The sequence below is a fragment of the Suncus etruscus genome, chromosome 6 (genome assembly GCF_024139225.1).
Source record: "Suncus etruscus isolate mSunEtr1 chromosome 6, mSunEtr1.pri.cur, whole genome shotgun sequence".
Taxonomy (NCBI): Eukaryota; Metazoa; Chordata; class Mammalia; order Eulipotyphla; family Soricidae; genus Suncus; species Suncus etruscus.
In genome coordinates this window covers 39,829,429-39,851,909 of record NC_064853.1, presented here as the reverse complement: position 1 = coordinate 39,851,909, position 22,481 = coordinate 39,829,429, and the positions used below count along the sequence as shown (strand labels likewise).

Sequence of the window (22,481 nt, the reverse complement as noted above, 5' to 3'; positions counted from 1 at the left end):
GTACGGACCTCGTTTTAGGCCCAGGCCCGGGCGGCGAAGGGTAGTCGTAGTGTTCTCCCGACCGACCATTCTCCCTGCCTGGGCTCCCTCTGTCCTCGCTTCCTTCCCCATCCTCGCTCACCTCGCCCTCTCTGCCCGCAGCCGCCCTCCAGCGCCATGGCTCCGGCTAGGAAGGGCAGCAGTCGGGCCAAGACCGACACTGTACGCAGCCGCAAGCTCGCCTCCTTCCTGAAGGACTTCGACCGAGAAGGTGAGGCCCGGAGCCCCGGGCTCGTCGTGGCGATTTGGGCGGGCGGGTGAGGGCGTAGGTGACCACAATTGGGGCCAGAGAGCTAGAGAGCATGGAGGTAGGGCGTTTGCCTCGCATGCACAAGGACGGTGGTTCGAATCCCATATGGTCCCCCGAGTCTGCCAGGAGCGATTTCTAAACGTAGAACCGGGAGGAACCCCTGAACGCTGCCGGGTGTGACCCCAAAACAAAACAAAAAAAGATGGGGGCCGGAGAGATAGCCTGGCGGTAGGGCGTTTGCCTTGGCATGCAGAAGGACGGTGGTTCGAAACCCTGCATCCCATATGGTCCCCCGAGCATGCCAGGAGCGATTTCTGAGTGCAGAGCCAGGAAGAACCCCTGAGCGCTGCCGGGTGTGACCCCAAAACAAATAAACAATAATAAACAAAAACAATTCACCCCCACACGGTGATCCCCCACCCCCATCTTCTGCTTCTGTCGCCCCCACCCCTTTGCAGTGCAAATACGATCCAAGCAGATTCACTCGGACCGGCAGAACCTCCTCAAGGAATTGGACAACCTGTACAACATCGAGATCCTGCGGCTGCCCAAGGCGCTGCGCGAGATGAAGTGGCTCGACTATTTCGGTGAGAGCTGTGGGCACTGACTGCCCAGGTCCCGCAACTGCTACACACACTCCGCAGTTCCCCCTACCCCCCTGGGAAATGACAGGCAGGCCTGTTGCACCCGGATTCCCCCCAACAACTCACTCCTGGGCTTAGTTCTCTTGGTTTGTAGTGTTAGTTAGCGCAGCGCGTTTTCTCTGTGCTAGTGCCTCTTTGCAGGATTGCTGGGTCAGTAACTCAACTTTGCCTTGGAAATCCCAAAACATGTTGAAGTGTGAGTTTTGTCTTGCATTTCCTGCGTTATCCAACACTTTGTATTCTTCCCGATCATTTAAAAATGAAGGACCTAATTAAGTTGATTGATTACCAATGCTCTGCTTTTTCATCCTCCAAGAAGGTCTGTTTGCATTTTATGGAAATTGCTGGCTTAAACATGAGCAGATCACACGTTGCAGCACATGGACCCAAAACATTTCCTGGCCGCTTTTAGAAAAATCATATCTCTTTTCTTCCACTTGCTAAGGGTCCGAGGAAATGCTGTCTTTCTCCTGTGTCTCCTCTTTCTCTTTGTTTTTATTTGTTGCACAGTGTGTGACCCCTTCTGGATCGATGTTCAAGGTTTACATTCATGCTGGACTTTTTTAGTGATATCCCACCCCCAGACTTGATCTTTATTTGTGAATGTGTTTATACATTTCTACAAATATTCTGTGGACATGTGTTGGTGGTCACAGTGCTTGTTGCCAAAGATGCTGGGAGATAAGGCAATAAGGCATTGCTCCCACCTTTACAAGTTTCTAAAGAAAAACTTGCACATGATTGGGATCAGAGCATTATTACAACTGTGTGCTTCTTTTGCATGCACATTTCCTGGGTCAATCCTTGGCACCCTATATGATCCACCAGGAGTAAGCCCTGATTAGACTGAGTGATGAGCATAATCAAACAAAAAAGAAAAAAACTTGCGTACATAATTAAAACTGGTACTACAAGTCATTACATCATGTTTTATGTATACTTATTCTCATAATTGTATCAAATATTTGGTTTTGGTTTTGGGGGGGGTCATAACTGTTGGCGCTCAGGGGTAATTCCTGACTGGGCTCAGAAGTTGTTCCTGGCAGGCTCAGGGGACCATATGAGTTACCAGGAATGAACCCGGGTCAGCCCATGCAAGGCAAATGCCTATCTACTGTACTTTTTCTCCAGACCCTGTATATCAAGTATTAAAGTTATCTCTCTTCGGGGGCCGGAGAGAAGGCACAGCATGTTTGCCTTGCAAGCAGCCGATCCAGGACCTAAGGTGGTTGGTTCGAATCCCGGTGTCCCATATGGTCCCCCTGTGCCTGCCAGGAGCTATTTCTGAGCAGATAGCCAGGAGTAACCCCTGAGCACCGCTGGGTGTGGGCCCCCCTCCCAAAAAAAAAAAAAAAAAGTAGAAGAGTCTAGAGCAGGGGTCTCAAACTCAATTTACCTGCGGGCTGCAGGAGGCAAAGTCAGGGTGATCCTTGAGTGCAAAGTCAATAGTAAGCCTTGAACATGGGGGGGGGGGTGACCCAAACAACTAAAACAAAACAAAACAAAACAAAAAAAGATTCCTCTAGGGCAGGGCCACAAAATGTTGTAAGGAGGACTGCAAACGGCCCGCAGGCCGCGAGTTTGAGACCCCTGGTCTGGAGAGAAAACACAGCGGTAGGGCATTTGCCTTGCATGCAGAAGGACGGTGGTTCAAATCCCGGCATCCCATATGGTCCCCCAAGCCTGCTGGGGGGCGATTTCTGAGCGTAGGGTCAGGAGTAGCCCCTGAACACCGCAGGGTGTGGCCCAAAAACCAAAAAAAAAGTTATCTCTATTTTTATAGGTGACAAGATTTAGAGAACAGAGATTGGTTACTTTATTTAAAGGGCTCATTAACTAGTTAGTAGCCATCTCTGATCAAACTTTGGTTGGGTGTGTTGGTGGTTTTGTAGTGCTGGGATCAAATGTAGGGCCTTACACCAGCAAGCCACTCTACCAATGAGTTATGTCCTAGATCACCAAAGCCCAAGTTCCTAACAGGATACCGTGAGGGTTTCTAGTAAAAATAGGATTTCTAGTTAGAAGGAAAATGTACTTTTGGGAGAAGCCTGCTGGCTTGCATGTGTGTTCTCTCTCTCTCCTCCCCTTCTCCCCCTCTCCTCCCTCCCTCTCTCCCTTTCTCCATCTCTGCCCCTCCCCCTCTTTCTCCCTCTCTCCCTTTTTCTCTCTTCGCTCCTCCCTTCTCCCTCATGTTTGCCTCTCCCATATCCCATAAATAAAACTTTTACTTTAGAAAAATAAGTTTCTACATTTGAACCTTACACAGACCTCTCCATTCAACACATATTCATTACACACCTGTATTTTCATCAGAAATTGTAGGTGTTTCATCTCTGTCCTTCAGGACTTTGAGAAGGAAAGCACATTTGAACAGCTGTGAATGATTGAGTGCGATGACAGTGAGCACCTAATGGAGCACCTGTAGAAATTTGTTGCTGACAAATACTAGCAGTTTGTGTCTGAGCTGGGCTTGGTTTTGTTTTCTTTGATCTGTAGCTGCTAGGGGATACTCCTGGTTCTGGAGTTACTCCCAGAAGTACTTGGAGGACCAGGTGGTACTGGAAATTCAACCCAAACCTCCAGCATGCAAAGCTGTCAGGCCCCTTGAGCAGGGTTTGGGAAAGTGAATTAGTCATTTTTCGGGTGCAGAGCAACTTTTTAAGGTGGGGGGATAAGAAACAGGGTATTGAATTACATGAGGTGACTGCATATTTTGGAAGAAACAAGAACTTTGATATGATGGAACAACAGAAGAGGTCATGAGTAAAGTTTGGAAAAAGATTATACTAAATTGTGAAGATCCTTAATGTTAGCTTAAGGGATTAATTAGTCCACTTTTAGAAAGATAATTTTGGTCATTAAGGAAGATAAATTTATATTTGAACCTTATAGTGACTAAAAAAATGTTCTTTTTATAGCTCTTGGAGGAAGCAAACAGGCTCTGGAGGAGGCAGCAACTGTAAGTGGCTCATCTTGTTTTTGTACTGTCCTGTCAACTAGTTTTCAGGGTCAGTCCAGTCACAAACTCCAGCTTGTGTGTGTGTTGTATAGAAAAGGATCCACAAGGGCACAGTTTCTGCTTGTATCAACTGAGAAGTTGTCCATGTCAAATGCCAAGTACGTGGGGCCCAGAGTTCTCAGCCCTCCAGAGGAGCCAGGTCTATTTTTGGCAGATTCCTTGCTGCCCTCGGGCTTGACCTCTGCAGAAAAGGACAAAGCCTCAAATCAAGTTCCTTTAAGTCCCTGGGTTACTACCAGTGATTTGCCTGCTCAGTTGACAAAATCACCTTCCCATACCATACCATAGCAGCAGTGCTCTCGCTGGGAACTCTCAAGATTCCCTTTCACTCTCCCCTCCTCCCCGCCTTCACTGATACTTCCACTATCAGTGCCAGGTACACTACAAGTAAGACTAGGAGGTAAAATCATGTGCTGGTCTTTACATCAGTCAGTAGCCACATGTAAAGTTCTGTGGGACAGTTTGTTAGTTGGTCTACAGAAACGGGCACTTGGAAATCAAACAAGATATGTACATGCGATTTGTTTGTTTGGCGGTGCTCAGGTTTCTCCGCTCAGAAGTCGCTACTGGCAGGCTCAGGGGACCATATGGGATGCTGGGATTTGACCTAGGGTCTGTCCTGTGTTGGCCGAATGCAAGGCAAATGCCTTACCTCTGTGCATGCAATTTTTAAATTTACCTGTGAGAGAAGTTTATTACAGTCTTCATCAGATTTACCAAATGAACTCTCACATCTACCTACCGTATTTTCCAACATACTAGACGACCAGGCGTAATTTTACAGTTAAAACATAGGTTTACGCCTATATTCACTGTATCAGACAGAACGTTCCTGTGCTGCAACTGTATGTACCACAAGCAAAGGTTCAAAGGTTATACTGGAATAGACGTCCTCTCTGACTCTGGCCAATCTGAGCAGGCTTTTGACAGTGTAGATTCGGGTCCAGAACATTGTCTAATTTGCATGCATAAAAAGCCTGCTTGGATTGGCTGAGTCAGAGAGGCGGTCCGAGCATCCTTGCAGTGATTGGTGCAGGATTGAATTGGAAAATTCGTTTTGTGGCAATATCCAGACGATTTTCGTTTAGCGGCATATCGAAACATTTTTCGGGATATACTCAGCGTATAAGATGACCCCGAGTTTCGGTTGACTTTTTCATTTCAAAAGTCGTCTTATACGCCGGAAAATACAGTAAATCCTCCTATGAGTTCATTTATAGTCATTGCATTGAAGTTATTGATAAAGCAGCCTTTGAGTTTCAGGGGTCTTCAAACTATGGCCCCCGGGCCACATATTGTATTTATTCCCATTTTGTTTCTTCACTTCTAAATAAGATATATGCAGTGTGCATAGAAATTTGTTCATAATTTTTGTTTTTACTATAATCTGGTCCTCCAACAGTCTGAAGGGCAGTGAACTGGCCCCCTGTTTAAAAAGTTTGAGGATCAAGGGATCTGACTTAAAGGGTACTTGATAACACTATAGGGAAGGGTGGAGAATGCATCTCCGCTAACTTCAGATGTTATTCAATCAGAAAATAGATTGACTTTAGGGTTGAATATTACAGGAGAGGAGTAGTAATAACTGAAAAATAAAGTTGAGCGATAAAGTATCATTGATTCATGCTCTTTCTTTGTAATATGTTCTCCTGCAAGGATCCACATTTCATGGTCCAAAGCTCTCAGATGAATCATACCCATCAGCTAATGAATCACCCTTTTAAAATTAGACATACAGGGCCCGGAGAGATAGCACAGCAGCGTTTGCCTCACAAGCAGCCAATCCAGGACCAAAGGTGGTTGGTTCGAATCCCGGTGTCCCATATGGTCCCCCGTGCCTGCCAGGAGCTATTTCTGAGCAGACAGCCAGGAGTAACCCCTGAGCACCGCCGGGTGTGGCCCAAAAACCAAAAAAAAAAAAAAAAAATTAGACATACAGAAATACAAGTTAGAGGTGCTCATGTGATAGGAGATAACTGGTATTACGGTGCCAAATCAAAAGACTTCTTGTCCTAATTACTATGACTTAATACCCAGCTTAATACCCAGGGACTAATTTGTATTTTTATGTAAAATTCTTTTATTATTAGGTCCCAGGAGTAGTGATTCCTCAGAGAACTCAGGATTCAGTATGTTGTATTGCTACGGGCCATCATTCATTATGTTGAATGACCAAAAAAGGGGGGTGCGGAGAGATAGTATGGAGATAAGGTATTTGCCATACATGCAGAAGGATAGTGGTTTGAATTACAGCATCCCATATGGTCCCCCAAGCCTGCTGGGGTCGATTTCTGAGCATAGAGCCAGGAGTAATAATCCCTGGGCACTGCCGGGTATGACCCAAAAACCAAAAACCAAAAAAAAAAAAAAAAAAAAAACAGCCTAGGGGAGAGGTGTGTAAAATGAAGTCTAGGGGAAACCAGGACCACTTGCAAAAGTTCTGCTACTCTGAAATTTCAGGGGACAAACTTAAAACTATTTATGGGAATGCTGTGTCCCAGAGATCATGAGTGATGCCATGTCCAGGGTTTCTACTGGAGAGTAGTTACTTAAGCCTCTTCTATCCAGCATGTGTCAAAATTCTAGATTTTCAGAAGCAAATATAAAGTAGAGAGCTTAGGCACAATGATCCATTCATATCAGGGCATAGTGAGTATCCAAGTTCAGGCCAGCTACCAACCAGCCATGTTAACAGGTTTATGTTAATACAAGTTTTCTTCCAGCGGCTGCCAGTTAGGCCTGCTGTGCTCATTCCTGTTGGACTCTAGTCTTGAATTTTCTTAGGAATGAGTTAGAAACAAGTTTGCCACCAGTTTATCATACCAACCATCTTAGTCAGTGTAACTAATTGCAGTTTATTGTCAACCCAGACAGTGTTAGAATGTTCTAATCACACCAGTTCAGGGATGAATACTTTTACCCCTAGTCTTTACAGCTCTCTGAATTTTACCAGACTTAATGCAGAAAGGACTAAAAAACACACTTGCTCCCAGCTACTCCAATACACAAATAGTCACCGCTGGACCAGGAATACCATAGAAAATAGCATAACTAGAGGCCAGAGAGATAGCAGAGCAGATAGGGTGTTTGCCTTGCACATGGCTGGCCTGGGTTTGACCGCTGGCGTCCCATATGGTCCCCCAAGGCTGCCATGTATAATCCCTGAGTGCTGTCAGGTGTGGCTCCAAAAAAAAGAAAAAGAAAATAGCACAGCTGCTAAGTTGTTTGTCTTGCACACAGCCAACTTAGGTTTGATCCTTTGCACCCCCATATGGTGTGTGTGCCTCATCTTTCCATCCTAATCACAGGCAGGAGTGATTCCTGAGCATTGTCAGATATGGCCCCAAACCAAAAAAATGTGAAGTCCTTTAGACTTTAAAAAGAGAAGTCTAGGGCCCGGAGAAATAGCACAGCGGCGGCGTTTGCCTTGCAAGCAGCCGATCCAGGACCAAAGGTGGTTGGTTCGAATCCCGGTGTCCCATATGGTCCCCTGTGCCTGCCAGGAGCTGTTTCTGAGCAGACAGCCAGGAGTAACCCCTGAGCACCGCCGGGTGTGCCCCCCCCCCCAAAAAAAAAGTCTGATACCACACTAAACATAAAAATATGGGGGCCAGAATGATAGAACAGTGGGTAAGGTTTTTGCTTTCTATGTGACTGACCCAAATTCACTCCCAGGTACCTTATATGATTCCCTGAGCCACCAGTATTGATCACACTATCTCTGGCCTGGGAACTTTCTTGTTTGCCAATGGAATACAAACAAATGCAGCCCTTTTGGAAACAACTTGGTATACTCTGCAGGCTGAACATTGTGGCATGTGGACATATCTATCAGTCATGTATAGGTGATTTAAAATAGCCAAAGATTGGGCCAGAGAAATAGTACAGCAGGTAAGACACTTACCTTGCACACAGTAGACCCATGTGTGACCCCAGCATATATGGCTACCTGAGCTCTGCCAGGAGTGATTCCTAAGCACAGTCAGTTATGTTCCCCCAAAGAAACAAACTGTTAAGGGCCAGAGACATAGTACAGTGGGGCTAACTGGATTTGCTCCCTTGTAAAATGTATGGTACCCTGAGCACTGCCTGGTGTGGGAAACAAACCAAAAAAAGCTGAGTTTGTAAGAGCAAAAAGTTTGACAGCTTAGATAAATCCTTGGCATGGATTTACAATGGGATATGGAGTGGAAATAACTACAAATTGTCAAAAACAAAACCAAAAGCAGTATCGCCTAAGTACTCATATATTTGTGAGGTATATGCTTCCCTCTTCTATATACACAGAACAGGAAAGAATATGTGGCTAGAAGCAAATCGTTTGAAGTGATTTTTAGCCATCTAGTTGTAATTGTGTTATGATGAGCTATATTGCTTCAATAAACATGGAACAACCTTATACTAATCAAATGTATGTATGTATAAACTGGGCTCAGAGTGATAGTTCTCAAGTAAAATACATGTGTTGAATGTATGAGGTCCTGGTTGAATTCCTAGCATCAGAACAATAAAACTAATTGTAGATGTTAGAATACCATTCTTCATACTTGATGGATGATGCCTTATGTTTTCTGGCAATTTTGCAGGCTGACCTGGATATCACAGAAATCAACAAGCTAACAGCAGAAGCTATTAAGACTCCTCTGAAATCTGCCAAGAGTGAGTACTTGTCAAAACCCACAGTTGGGTTGAGAGAGCTGAGGTTCTTGGTGGTCAGTCGTTGCTCAGGGAAGCCTTCCTGGCAGAGCCTGTTTCCTACTACAACTGGCCTTGCTCTTGTGAATCCAGAAATTTGATTCTGGTTGGTCTGTTAAGTCCTTTGTAGAAAGGACTGATATGAGACAAACTCGAGTACTGTGTGACCCAAAGGAAGAGTGAAAGTATTGCTTGCTATTAGCTTTGTGGAGTTAGCTTGTGGAGAATGCTGTGGTCCATACCTTTGGTGCTGAGGGGCTTGGGGCCATGAGAGCTCTAACCAGTGCTCAGAACCTGTGGTACTGGGGACTGAATCCAGTTCCACTGAAATTAGAAGGTCTGTGCTCTTCTATGTGGCCATGAGACTGGAGAAGTGTTTTAAGTGGTCATATCAGCTGCAGCTCTTGTTGCCATCACAGGGTCAAAGGGAACTGTGAAAAGAACCACATTCTCAGCTGGACAATCCAGGATCTCCATTGAGTAACCCATCTACCAGAGGCCCCATACACAAGTTTTTATGTCCTCATGACTTCAGTACTCAGATCTCTCCCCAGTAATAAATTTATATGTTTATTTAATATACCAGGGAAAGGGTTTTTAAAAGTTATTTAGCCAGGGAGGGTCACAGACTTGGGAGCCATGAGAAGAAACATGCTGCAAAGGTGATGCACAAAGGTGATGGCAAAGGTGAGCACATACTTTTTCCTAGTACCTTTGGCCCAGGAAGAAAGCAGCAGTGTCCTGGATGTCCCGCCTGTGCACCATTGGGGCTGAGGTTGTGGATAAAGTCACAGTGAGACTGATGTTCCCATTGGCTCTGTGGGTGTGTGTATTTGGGAACGTCTTGACCGCAGCACAGTGAGGAAAAGATGAGTGTGTGAAGTTGAAGGGTTAGATTTTCTTCCCAGGTTTGAACTGAGTAGTTTTAGGATTAATGGATTTGGTTTCAGTATAAAGTAAACACATGAATACTGATGAGTCTAAATTCTGCCCATAAGTATATTTATGCTTAAACACATTGCTTAGGTATTTTGGAATTAAGGTCAACTAAGTTGGAATGGAGTCTGAAGAGTGGTCCCTCCCCCTTTCTTACTGAAATGCAATATTCCCATTTCATGGCAAAAATGTCAAAATGTAATTTACCGTATTTGCCGGCGTATAAGACGCCCCCCGCCCCCTAATTTTGCAGTTAAAACATAGGTTTAGGCCTATATTCGCTGTATCAGACAACGTTCCTGTGCTGCAACTGTATGTACCACAGTGAGCCAATCACAACAAGCAAAGGTTCAAAGGTTCTACTGGAATAGACTTCCTCTCTGACTCTGGCCAATCTGAGCAGGCTTTTGACAGTGTAGATTCGGGTCCAGAACATTGTCTAATTTGCATGCATAAAAAGCCTGCTTGGATTGGCTGAGTTAGAGAGGCGGTCCGAGCAGCCTTGCAGTGATTGGTCCCTTATCATAGGCACTTTTTCTGGCAATTCCCTGGTGACGTCAGTTAATCTCCCCACTACATGAACCAGACAACACCCCATCCTCGGACCCTAGCACTGAACCATCAACACCGTTTTGCCAGAAGTGGCACCCAGATCTCCTGAGTACTGTTTGGGAGCCCCCAAGAAAGAGATTTGGAAACTCTGTGGCCTGATTTTTTTGTTTGTTTGTTTCGTTTAGCGGCATATTGAAACATTTTTCGGCATATACTCGGCATATAAGACAACCCCTGATTTTCGGGTTGACTTTTTTTTTGTTTCAAAAGTCGTCTTAAACGCGGAAAATACGGCAGTCTGATCTTTTTTCCCCACAATTACATGCATGACTTTTTGCTTTGGAATGGCTCATCTCCTAGTTATGATATTCATTCAGCACTTCGATACCATCTTTCGTCACTGTGATGATTAGCTTTTCTATGTTACCTTGGTTTGTCTACATATAGTATATTTTAAATATATAATATTATATATAATAAATTTATTATAAGAAATATTATAAACAACCCCCCCCCAAAAAAAAAAAAAAAAAAAACCTAGCAGGGCCAAAGAATAGCTCAGCAGTAGGGCATTTGTACCCAGGATGGACCCTGGTTCAATCCCCAACAACCTATATGGTCCACTGAGCCTGCCAGGAATGATTTCTGAGTACAGAGTTTGGAGTAATGCCTGAGCCACACTGGTTGTGGCCCCAAAAATAAAACAAAAAAAAAGAAACTTTATAACATGTGCCATCCAAAGGCTATACTTTTGCTCGTAGGCACTTAATAAATATAGGTACAAGGATTTGTGGGTACAGTAATAACAATAATAAAGACCTGTTCTTGTGCAGATTACATTTCAAGCCCAAATTATCTTATAAAGGGGCTGTTCCCTTTTTATTTTAATTTTTTTCTGGGGTTAGAGCTATTATAGTACAACAAGTAGGGTGTGTGTTCCTGGATTCAACCCCTGACATCTCATATGGTCCCTCGAGTACTGCCAGGAATGAATGATTCCTGAGTGCAGAACTAGGAATAATCCCTGGGCATTGCAGATGTGGCCCAAAAGCTGAAAAAAAATTTTTTTCACCTTTGTTTTGATTTTAAATTTTGAGGCCACACTTGGCAGCACTTGAGGGTTATTCCTGTCTCATTCTTCCCTGTGGTACTCCTCAGAGGTCCATGCAATGTGGGGTTTTGATTGTGGTGCCACAGTTTCCTCATCTGTAAAAGGGAATTGACCAGGTAATAGCTCAGTGAATTGAAGAATGCTTCGTGACCCAGTTAATGGTAGAGCCTGGCATGGGCCTTTGCTCTCATCAGAACACTGAGCTGTCCATCCAAAACACTAAGTGTTTTTTTAGTTTGTTTTTGCTTTTTTGGATCATATCCAGCATTGCTCAGGGGTTACTCCTGGTCTTGGAGGACCATATAGAATTGAACCAGGGATTCAGTCTGGGTTAACCACTTGCAATGCAAGTGCTCTAGCCACTATTACTATTGCTCTGACCTCCTAGGTATTTTGGGGGGGTTGGTTTATATATAACTATGCGCTCAGAAATTGCTCCTGGCTTGGGGACCATATGGGACGCTGGGGATCGAACCGAAGTTCATCCTGGGTCAGCCTTGTGTAAGGCAAATGCCCTACCAAGTAGTGCTGGGGGTGGGAGGCTATATTCAGTCGTTCTCAGGAGTCATGTGATGTGAAGAATCTAGAGTAGACCATGGTCTCACACCTGCAAGGTATGCCTTCCAGCCCTTTGTGCTATCTCCCTAGAACCACAGTTGAGTTCTTAACCATACTGATTTGTTTCCATTGTCGAAACCACATTGTTTTCAAATTTAACTTCATATTGAGCCTATTTCTTTTTTGTTTGTTTGTCTTTTGGTTTTTAGGGTTACACCCAGTGACGCTCAGGGGTTACTCCTGGCTATGTACTCAGAAATAGCTCCTGGTTTGGGGACTATATGGGACACCAGGGGATTGAATCACGGTTCGTCCTAGGCTAGCGTGGGCAAGGCAGACGTCTTACCCCTTGCACCACCACTCCAGCCCCTGAGCCTATTTCTTAATTGCAGCCTTTAAAAGTTAGTGTGGGTTTTATTTCCTGCAAGAACTATGAATACCAGGCCGGAGTGGTGGTGGTACCCTGCTTGCACACTATCCTAGGACAGACTGTGGTTTGATCCTGCGGCATCCGTTATGGTCTCCAAGTCTGGAGCAATTTCTGAGCGTATAACCAGGAGTTACCCCTGAGCATCACCGAGTGTGGCCTAAAAATCAAAACCAGAAAAAACTATAAATACTGTTAGGTGTGGTAGAAAGATGTGAATGCGGGTCCCAAGATAGTTCAAAGGGCTGGAACACCACAAGGTCTGCCTGCCGGAGGCCTATGATCCATCCCCAGCAAAATGTAGTTGGTTCCTTAAGCACTAGGTTGGTAATGTAAATGTAAATATAAATGCATATAAGTTTATTCCCAAGAGGAAATACATGCTGTTAAAATTATTTCTTATAGCCCGAAGGGCAGTGCAGCTGGATGAAATGATAGTGGAAGAAGAAGAAAATGAAAGTAATCATCAAACTGCAAGAGTAAGTAGGTGCTGGGATCAGGACTAGGGCTTGACATGAGAGAAAGAAATAAAAATAGGGGCTGGAGCAATACTCCAGCGGGTAGGGTGCTTGCATTGCATGTAGCTGACCAAGGTTAGATCTCTGTCGTTCCATATGGTCCCCCAACCACCAGGAGTAATTCCTGAGTGCAGAGTCAGGAGTAATTTCTAAGTACTGCTGGGTATGGCCCCCAAACTAAGAAAATCTTTGTAGTACAGAGTTCTCAGTTTAGTAGAGAAGATCTCAGTTAAATAGATAACAATAATGATAAAAGTGATATTAGAAGTTTGTGCAAAGGGTAGATCTTTGAAAGGAAGCTGTCACCTCTTACCTCCATTATATCCAACCTTTAAGAATTCAAATCTTTGGGGCCAGAGAGATAGCATGGAGGTAAGGCATTTGCCTTTCATGCAGAAGGTCATTGATTCGAATCCCGGCATCCCATATGCTCCCCTGAGCCTGCCAGGAGCAATTTCTGAGCATGGAGCCAGGAGTAACCCCTGAGCACTGCCGGGTGTGACCCAAAAAACAAACAAACAAAAAAAAAGAATTCAAATCTTTAAGAATGAGTGAGATTTCCTGAAGGAGAGGGGGAAGGGAATTCCAGAAGGTCTGAAAGAGCCTGTTAAAGGAGATAAGCAGATTGGCAGGACTGTGATAGAAACTGATGAGTATAGAGAGAATAGGGGCCTGATAATGAATGGCCTATGTTCCGGGTATGAAAATGTGACTCTCATAACATGTATGGCTGAGAGGACTGATCAGTCTTCCAGAATAGTTCTCAAGATAAACAGGAGAGTGAGAAAAACTAGACAAGAAGGCTATTTGGAAGATTGTTGTGGGATTTGGGTTTTGGTTTTGGTTTTGTTTGGTTTGATTCTTGGGCCACATCCTGGCTTTTCATTCAAGGATCACAGCTGGTGGGCTCAGGGGACCTCATGTGATGTTGGGGAACCAACAGGAGTTAGCCTCTTGCAAAGCAAAGTATCCTTCCCTGCTTGCTATATTCTGGCCCCCTATTGTTATATTTTAACTCGGGCACAAGAGAGAAAGGGGCAAGACTGATGGAGGAAAGAAAGTGCTGACAGGCTCTAGCTGAGGTGGGCCAGACCCGGGAGATGCTTCTGGGTGAGGATGAAGGGAGCGGCTCATATGCTGTCAGTTGTTTGCGGTACTGAGCACTTTGTGCCTTTCAGAACATCCAGCTTTTCTGTCTGATTTCAGCCCAGAGCTTAGGGAGGAGCAAGAGAGTTGTTAGGCGGCTATCCAGTGTGTGAGAGAGGGGGTGGATACCTGAGAGAGCACCGGAGCCATAGAGGCAGACTGCAAGACAGCCCAAGCTGATAGGAAGGGAGAAGCTGTCAGATGGATCTCTAGGGACTGCCAACAGTTCCTGGAACTGGATTTCCCAGTTTATATAGTTTATATAGAGGGGCTGGAGAATAGAGACAAGCCCAGGTTTCCATCAGCAAAGAGCCTTCCCTAACTCTCAGCTGACATTTGCACTCTAGATGTGAATTCTTAGTGAATCATGTTCGTCACTGGATTCCTGGTGTCATTCTGTGTGTGATCCATCCTTCCGCTTTCCCAGGCCTCTCCCCACTTTTCTGGCTTTTTGTAACTTCAGTTTGATTGTGATTTCAGGTCAAAAGATGTCCTCCATCAAAGAAAAGAGCCCAGTCCATACAAAAAAAGAGCAGAAGTAAAAGGTAATGGATGTCCAAATGATCTGGGGTAATTTTGTGGGGTTTAGTGTTTGGTCCACATCCAGTGGTGCTCAGGGATTACTCCTAGCAGGCTCAAAGATGCTGAGGGATCAAACCGAGATCCACTGCATACAAGGCAAACTCCCTGTCTGCTGTGCTATTGCTCTAGTCCCAAACTAGTGTGGGTTTTACTGGACAGCCCTAAGGAGAAATTGAGGGATAAGAGGTCTTTGTGCCACTGATCAGAGTAGGGCTCCAGTCTCAAGACTGGTAATGGTGGTAGTAGGGGGAGGGGCATGTTTCCCATGTATGCGGCCTGGGTTCAGCCCTCCCCCCCAACCCTTCTCTAGTTTACCCATCAACATTCTCTCTCCTTGGGCCCGAGTGGTAGCCCAGCAGTAGGGCTTTTGCCTTGCATGTGGCTGACCTAGGATGAACACGGTTCAATCCCTGGCATCCCATATGGTCCCACAAACCAGGAGCAATTTCTGAGTGCAGAGTCAGGAGTAACTCCTGAGCACCACTGGGTGTGGGCCCTCCCCCCCCAAAAAAGAGAAACATTCTCTTTCCTGCCCTCCCCCTGGGGTCTGGGACGGGAGGGAACATGGTTATTAAGGTGTTTTGTGGTTCTGGAAATGGAACACAGGGCATGTACTCTACTGCTGAGCTATATCTCCCACCCCACTTATGTTAGGGGAGGTAGCACCCTTGGGAGATGTTGTTCAGCTTCTGGGCAAGTGTGTCATTGATCGCAAAGGCTGTCACCCTCACTAATGTCCTGAAATCTTCCTCCTGCTCTGGACCTTACTACTTGGGAGCAGTGTCTGCATAGCAAACAAACCTGGGGAAGTCATTGTCTTTGGGGTGGGGGGCACCTCAGGAGAACAAACTCAAACATCCTCCTTGGTAAGTAGGCAGGACTCCATCTGGGGGCCACTGCCTTAAGCTTCAGATGCCGAGTTTGGGGTTCTGCCCTCTTAACAAGCATCTGAATGCCTTCCATCAATTACCGTATTTTCCGGCGTATAAGACGACTTTTGAAACAAACAAAAAAAAAGTCAACCGAAAATCGGGGGTCATCTTATACGCCGAGTATATCCCGAAAAATGTTTCAATATGCCGCTAAACAAAAATTGTCTGAATATTGCCACAAAACAAATTTTCCAACTCGATCCTGCACCAATCACTGCAAGGCTGCTCGGACCACCTCTCTATCTCAGCCAATCCAAGCAGGCTTTTTAGGCATGCAAATTAGACAATGTTCTGGACCCGAATCTACACTGTCAAAAGCCTGCTCAGATTGGCCAGAGTCAGAGAGGAAGTCTATTCCAGTAGAACCTTTGAACCTTTGCTTGTTGTGATTGGCTCACTGTGGTACATACAGTTGCAGCACAGGAACATTCTGTCTGATACAGCGAATATAGGCCTAAACTATGTTTTAACTGTAAAATTAGGGGGTCATCTTATACGCTGGCAAATATGGTATCTGTATTGGCTGAAGCAAAATATGCTCTGGCTGGTATGGAGGAGCCATTCTAGACCTGGGGAGCATATAGGATGGTATCTAACTAATGTCAGCATTTGAGTGTCGCACTGCTGCCTTCACTGATCCCCTCATGGCCATTTCTTATCCCCAGGTCCAGCCACTGTAAGATTCTGACCCCAGCTATGAGTCGCCTGGAGTTGTCCATGGTGAAACCAACGCCAGGCCTGACACCAAGGTTTGACTCCAGGTGAGTCCAGTGCCCACACTAAGGGCTTGTCAGGGTCACCTTAATCAGGTGGAAAGGAGGAAAACTTGCTTCTATTTCTTTTTTTTTTTTGGGGGGGGGAGGGGGGCATACCCAGTGGCGCTCAGGGGACCATAGGTGCTGCAGATCAAACCCAAGTCCATCCTATCACTGTGCTATTGCTCTGGCCTCTTCTATTTCTGATAACAAAATGTCTGGACAGTTTTAAGCTTCTTTAGGCTTTTTTTTTTTTTTTTCAATACTCTGCCTCACTCATGGTAGGAGTAAGCCATGACACCATCTTGGGGAGATGCTGGGCCTTGTGGGCATTGCTGAAAGAAGCTTGTTTGTGTGCTGGGGTGGGGCTTGTGATCACTGGTTCCCAAAGTGGGCCTCTCTACTCCCTGATGTAGTATCCTGAGTGAAAGGGTGGGAATGTGTGTTCGGTTCACTTAAAGAAGGTAGATTTGGGGGGGTGGCCCAGGAGAAAAAAAGAAGGTAGATTTCCAGTTGTTTTGGTTTGGGGACCACATCCAATGGTGCTCAGGAATTACTCCTGGCGGTGCTTAGCAGACCATATGGAATGCCAAGGGTTTAATATAGGTCTGCTGCATGCAAAACAAGCACCGTACCCCCATACTATCACTTTGACCCCACCTAGTATTTTTTTTTTTAATTTGTTTTGGGGGCACTGCCAGCACTGCTCAGGAACTACTCCTGCTTCTGTACTCAGGAATCATTCCTGGCTGGATGGGTGGACCATGTGGGATTCTGGGAATCAAACTTGGGTTGGCTGAACAGCAGGAAAGCACCCTATTCTCTATACTATTGTCTGACCCAGAGCAATACATAATTTTTCCCCAAAACGGGAATGATGAGCCATATAAGTTTGTGGGAGACCTCTGTCCTATATGATCCTATTTGCCCTTGGGAAGTTTCTAGGAGGATGCCTGAGGAATTGAGAATATGATTGGTGTGATTTGGAGAGCAAAGGAGACTCACCTTTTCACTCCCCTCTGTCTCTCTCCACATGAGCATTTAGTAAAGTGCATCTAGGGCAAACCACTCAGCAGCATTCACCTATTCTGAGAGAACTTGGAGATTAATATCCTCCAAGCCCTTCTTTGACCCTGAAAAATTCCTCTTGCTAGACAGCACTTAGCCACATTCTAGGGAACACGTTCGTTGTGGGGAGGGAAGGATAGCATCCACATGGAGGTGGGCCTCCAGCTTACAGGGATGAGAACTGACTTGCACAAGATGTGAGTGATAATTACAGCCTCCTTTACCCAGCTGTGTTTAGTCATTGCCTTCTTTTTTTAAGTCAGTCCTAAATTTAGAGTTCTTCTCCTTAGAAGTTCATGACTTGAAAACTGCAGCCTGAGGCTAGCAAGGGCTGGAAGTGCTCGGAGCACCTGCAGGCACACAGTTGGCCCAGCGGCTTTACAGAGACTTTCTCCCTTTATAGAGTCTTCAAGACCCCAGGCCTGCGCACTCCAGCAGCCAGGGAGCGCATCTACAACATCTCCGTGAATGGCAGTCCTCTCGCAGACAGCAAAGAGATCTTCCTCACTGTGCCCGTGGCTGGTGGCGAGGTAAAGTGTTCCTAGGGAAGTCTGGCCTGTCCCCCAGCACATCGCCCACTTCTCTTCCCCCAGAGTCCTTTGTGTGGCTCTTGACCACCACATAGCTCCAGGCTCAGAACCTGGTTTTCCTTCCTTGATGAGACTCAAGACTGGGAAGGTCCATGGCCTGCATAGATCAATAGTTCCATTTGTTGGTCAGCTGTCCTTGAGTAGGTCCGGCATGGGGGAAGACATGGTTCCTGTGCTTATGGTTTAAGGAACATTAGCAAACTGTGTTCACCATGAACTCAACTGTGTTGTGTGCGATCATGGAGCTATTTCTGGGGTGCAGGGAGGGCACTGTTGAAAAAGGGGAGTAGCACAAAATGTGCCTTTCACTTTAGATGGAGTGTGGTGGGAGAGCAAAGGAGATTCTCTTGCCTTTCACTCCCTCTCTCTCTTCACATGAGCATTTAGTGAAGGGTGTCCACGCAACAGCATTCTCCTGTCCTGAGAGAAATTGGGGATTGATACCCTCCAAGTCCTTTACATGACTCATAGAGCTTCAATAGCAGGACATGCCTTCCTGTGATCAGGTCATCAGAGCTATACCAGCATTGCTGGTAGGGCGTTGCAGTGCAGACTAGATCCCTGCACATGTTGGCCAAGGCACCTGCCCTACTGCTTGAGCCACACACAACAAGCTCCGATTCTGAAAGCGGCCAAGCTTCATCCCATGTGAATTGGAGCAAGCTGTGGACCTGGTTCCTGGGAGGACTGGGCAGCACATCTCTCTGTTCTGGTGTTTTTCAGCTGATGTGCCTATTTTGCACAAGGCGCCCTGGCCACTAGCCCTTATCTCCCAAGACATCGTCCCTCCTCTGCCGACTGACTGCGGAGTGTCAGGAATGTGAGGATTCTGCCCGCTGATGGGAGATCCCTATCCTAAGGGACCTGCCAACTCACCCTCAGGGGTTATACTCCTGGCTCTATTCTCAGAAATCGCTCCTGGCAGGCTCGGGACCATATGGGATGCCAGGATTTGAACCACCATCCTTCTCCATGCAAGGCAAACACCCCACCTCCATGCTATCTCTCCAGCACCTCCCTTTTTTTTTTGGTTTTGGTTTTTGGGACACACTTGGCAGTGCTCAGGGGTTACTCCTGGCTCTACGCTCAGAAATCACCCGTGGCAGGCTCGAGGCATATGAGATGCCGGTATTCAAACCACCGTCCTTCTGCATGCAAGGCAAACGCCTCTCCTCCATGGTACCTCTCTGGACCCTAACTCACCCTTTTTTCTGTCTATCTAGAGCATGCGATTACTGGCCAGTGACCTGCAGAGGGTTGACATTGCACAGCTGGATCCAGAAGCCCTCGGCAACATCAAGAAACTCTCTGTAAGTCTCCTCGCTGCCACACATGCACCTCTGTCAACCACTTGCTTCAGTTCACTGTATTTAGTCAGGGCTGTTATGGTTCTGGCTAATACCTTATTTCACTGCATAATAGTAATAATGGGTACAATTGTAAGAAAATCACTCTAAAGTCTGAATGCTTGAGCAGTGAATCTGGCCCTTAAAAACTACCGTCATTACCCTTTTTACCTCACAACAGTTCTGTCCTCAATCTAACAGTACCTGCGACGGAAGAGTCCCCCCAAAATCTAAACTGCTTCATTTGTCCCTTGGTACTGAATGTGAGAACAAAGTTGACCACCAGGAGTGAGCACTTCTTGCCGACAGTTGGGGTGAGGGGAAAGCCCTTTATCAAGCAAAAATTTCACACTTGCTGGAAAGCCAGCCCAGAGCAGCTGAGCTGGGAGCAGGTAATCATCTGCAAGAGGGTTTATAGAGCTCAACTCCAGGGCACCAGCTATGATACTGTGTCTTTAGGACCTGTGTACTGTTCTCTGGCAAGAAACCTTCCCCACAGCTCTCTGGGTGCTGCTCACCTGGCTCCTGGGTGTATATGTGGCTTTGGAGAGCCACACTTCCAGTCTAGTGCACCATTGCCTGTGTTGCTGTCCAGCTCTTTGGGGTGAGATTTTTGAGAGCAGAGACTAAACTGGATGGGATGGGCTTCTGGCCCTGGCAGCCCGGTCCTGGTGGCAGGTGAAACCCCCAGATCTCCCAGTTCTCCAGCTGTCCCAGAGTTCTCCCATCTCACAACCTTGTTGAGATGTAAAATGGAGACTCGGAATGACTGTGAGTGATATGATAGCCCAGCAGGGAATGGGGGAGCTGAGGCTTATTCAGACCTTCCTGCACCCACACCTAGTGCTGCCTGAGCAGGCAGAAAGTGTGCGAATATGCCCAAGAGCCTGTCTCTCTAAATGACCTCTTTTTTCTCCTAGACTCGTCTTGCCCAAATATGCAGCAGCATACGGACTCATAAATGAGGCACTTCGGCACCTGAAAAGACCAGACCCCTCTCTTTCTGGTTGCTGATTTGCGTGTGAAGTTCCACTTGGGACATTTGGGAAGCAATGCTTCCCCCCCCCCCCCATCAACTAGATAAAACTTCGCTAATCCCACCTCCTGGCCCCGTGACAGAGACACTGCAGCTAATCTGCACAACTGAGATTCCCTGTCACTCTCCCAGTTAAGTTCTTCCTGCTCAGCACTGACATCCCTGTCCTCTGTTCCAGCTGCCTTCTGCCTCCTGTAAGTCGGTGTGCTCAGCCCACCCTGACCCTAGTGGAGGTGGCATGGGAGAATCTCTTGTCCATTCACCCACATCCCAGCATCCTCTGCCTCTGCTCTTGCACCTCAGGCGGCCTCTCTCAAAGAAGTGAAAGGGCAGAGTCAGAACAGGAGCTCAAAATAGGAAAGTAAGGGGCTTTGGAATCTCAGGCTTACTCAACTCACTCCTCTTTTCCAAGCTGCCTTGGGGCAGCATTCTCTATTTCTCTGTTTACTGAAGACCAAACTTGGTTTGGAGGCAATTTCCATGTCTTCTCCGCTACCTCTCTGGTGGGATTTGGATGAGGCCTTGGTGGGTCCAGCTGTGCCTTCGTGTCACCTGTGGGGCCCACCCAGGGAGCAGGGCTGATTTGCCCTATGCCACACTCCAGGTTGTTAGACCTGGGCCCTGGCTTGGACTGCTTGTTTTGATTCAGCACTGACATCCCTGTCCTCTGTTCCAGCCAGCCTCTCTGCCCCCAGGAAACATGCAATGTGGTCCAAAACTATGGGGATGAGTTCCTCATCCCCACCCCAGACTTGAAGGCACAGTTTTTTCTCATGTGGTTCTTTACTGTATTTTGTCTTCTTGTGTTGCCTGACTTGACCCAACTCTAGTAATCCAGTTCAGCTCCAACTATTACTTTGAACTTGTTTTAGCTTTCCTTTCCTGAGACTTTTGCACATAATGTTTTGCTGAGTAAATATATATGTAATCTGATTTATTCTAATCAGAGCTACTTGTTACTTGTTTTCAATAAATTGGATTTTTTCTAATCAGTGTTCATCCTGCCTGTCAAATAGAAGCTGACCTCCTCCAGGTTGTTCCAGAGCTGAAGCTGGAGGCATGGGGGTGAGAGAGGTCAACGAGAGCTAAAACAGCAGCTTTCTCCCACTCCAGGAGGCTAAACCTACTGATCTGCTAGGTGCTGCTCTGCCATGAGTGCCTGGGTAGAAAACATCACATCAGAGCTGCTGGGTAAAAAAATGGAGGCCCTGCTGCTATAGAGTCAAATAACCCAGCATGCCAACACCACTGACTCACTCGGCCTTTCTTCCCAGAAGCCTATCTAGGAAAAAAAGCCTTCTTCAAAGAATCCCAAAGGGATGGACTTGTGAAGGCGCAGGTTCATTGCCAGTGAGGGCAAGTCCATCCAAGCAGGCCTGAGTTCCACGAAGATAAACCTGCATCTGTATGCTTATGCACAACTCTGGGAGTTTCCTTTCTCAGTTTATGCAGACAGTTGCTGACCCTGCCTGAAATTCAGCTGGCATCTGTGCTCAAGGTCTCAAGGGGGATCAATGATTCATGTGACTTCAGAAACAGGCACCCTGAGAGTCCAGCAGAGCGGGGCTCACTGGGCAACCCATGCCATGGGAGTCAGAACCAGCTGTCTGTTCTGAGCTACCTAAGCCCTTTTTTTTTTTTTGCCTCCTGCTCCCCTTCACTAATAGCCCCCTTTCTCTCTTTGCCAGCCATAACTGCCACTCTTGCATCTGCCCTTAATTCAATAGGATGAAGAGTTCAGTTGGCATTTCCTGACACTCGAGATGAGACAGGGAACAGAGCATAACTGCAGCACTCAGAGGCACCAGAAGTTACTCCCATCTGCCCTTTTCAGTGCCCAAGAGCCTTGCTGCATGTGACATGCTGAATAGCATCAGGATGGAGGACAGTCTCCAAAGATACCCCACTTAAATTAAAGGGGGCCAGAGTGATGGCACAGTAGTAAAGTGTTTGCCTTGCATGCGGCCAACCTAGGACAGACCCGGGTTCAATTCCCGCCATCCCATATGGTCCTCCAAGCCTGTCAGGAATGATCTCTGAGCGCAGATCCAGGAGTAACCCCTGACCCCAAAAACCAAAAAGGAAAAAAAAATATATATATATATACATATATATATATATATATATATATATATATATATATATATATATATATATATATATACAAATCAAAGGCCAAGTTGACCAGTTCACTCAGGAAAGCCCCAAGAGGCCCAACCAATAATAGAGCAGTAGGGCATTTTGCCTTGCATATGGTGAACCCAGATTTGATCCCCA

At 46.2% G+C, this 22,481-nt stretch overlaps 1 protein-coding gene across 1 annotated transcript; it reads left to right on the top strand.

Annotated features, from left to right (window-relative positions):
- Positions 1-140: 140 nt before the first annotated feature.
- CDCA8 (cell division cycle associated 8) lies at positions 141-20,194 on the top strand. Its single transcript, XM_049774999.1, has 10 exons — positions 141-250; positions 748-876; positions 3,852-3,892; positions 8,539-8,611; positions 12,637-12,710; positions 14,376-14,440; positions 16,075-16,170; positions 17,636-17,762; positions 19,046-19,132; positions 20,089-20,194. Exons 1-10 carry the CDS (start codon positions 157-159, stop codon positions 20,131-20,133), a joined length of 831 nt encoding a protein of 276 aa, XP_049630956.1. The 5' UTR covers positions 141-156; the 3' UTR covers positions 20,134-20,194.
- Positions 20,195-22,481: the final 2,287 nt, after the last annotated feature.

Bases quoted from the DNA above. Each gene is read 5' to 3' on its own strand.
- CDCA8 (XM_049774999.1), top strand. From the start codon at position 157: ATGGCTCCGGCTAGGAAGGGCAGCAGTCGGGCCAAGACCGACACTGTA. The intron at 251-747 runs GTGAGGCCCGGA...ACCCCTTTGCAG, and splicing joins GAAGGACTTCGACCGAGAAG to TGCAAATACGATCCAAGCAG. The intron at 12,711-14,375 runs GTAAGTAGGTGC...TTGTGATTTCAG, and splicing joins GTAATCATCAAACTGCAAGA to GTCAAAAGATGTCCTCCATC.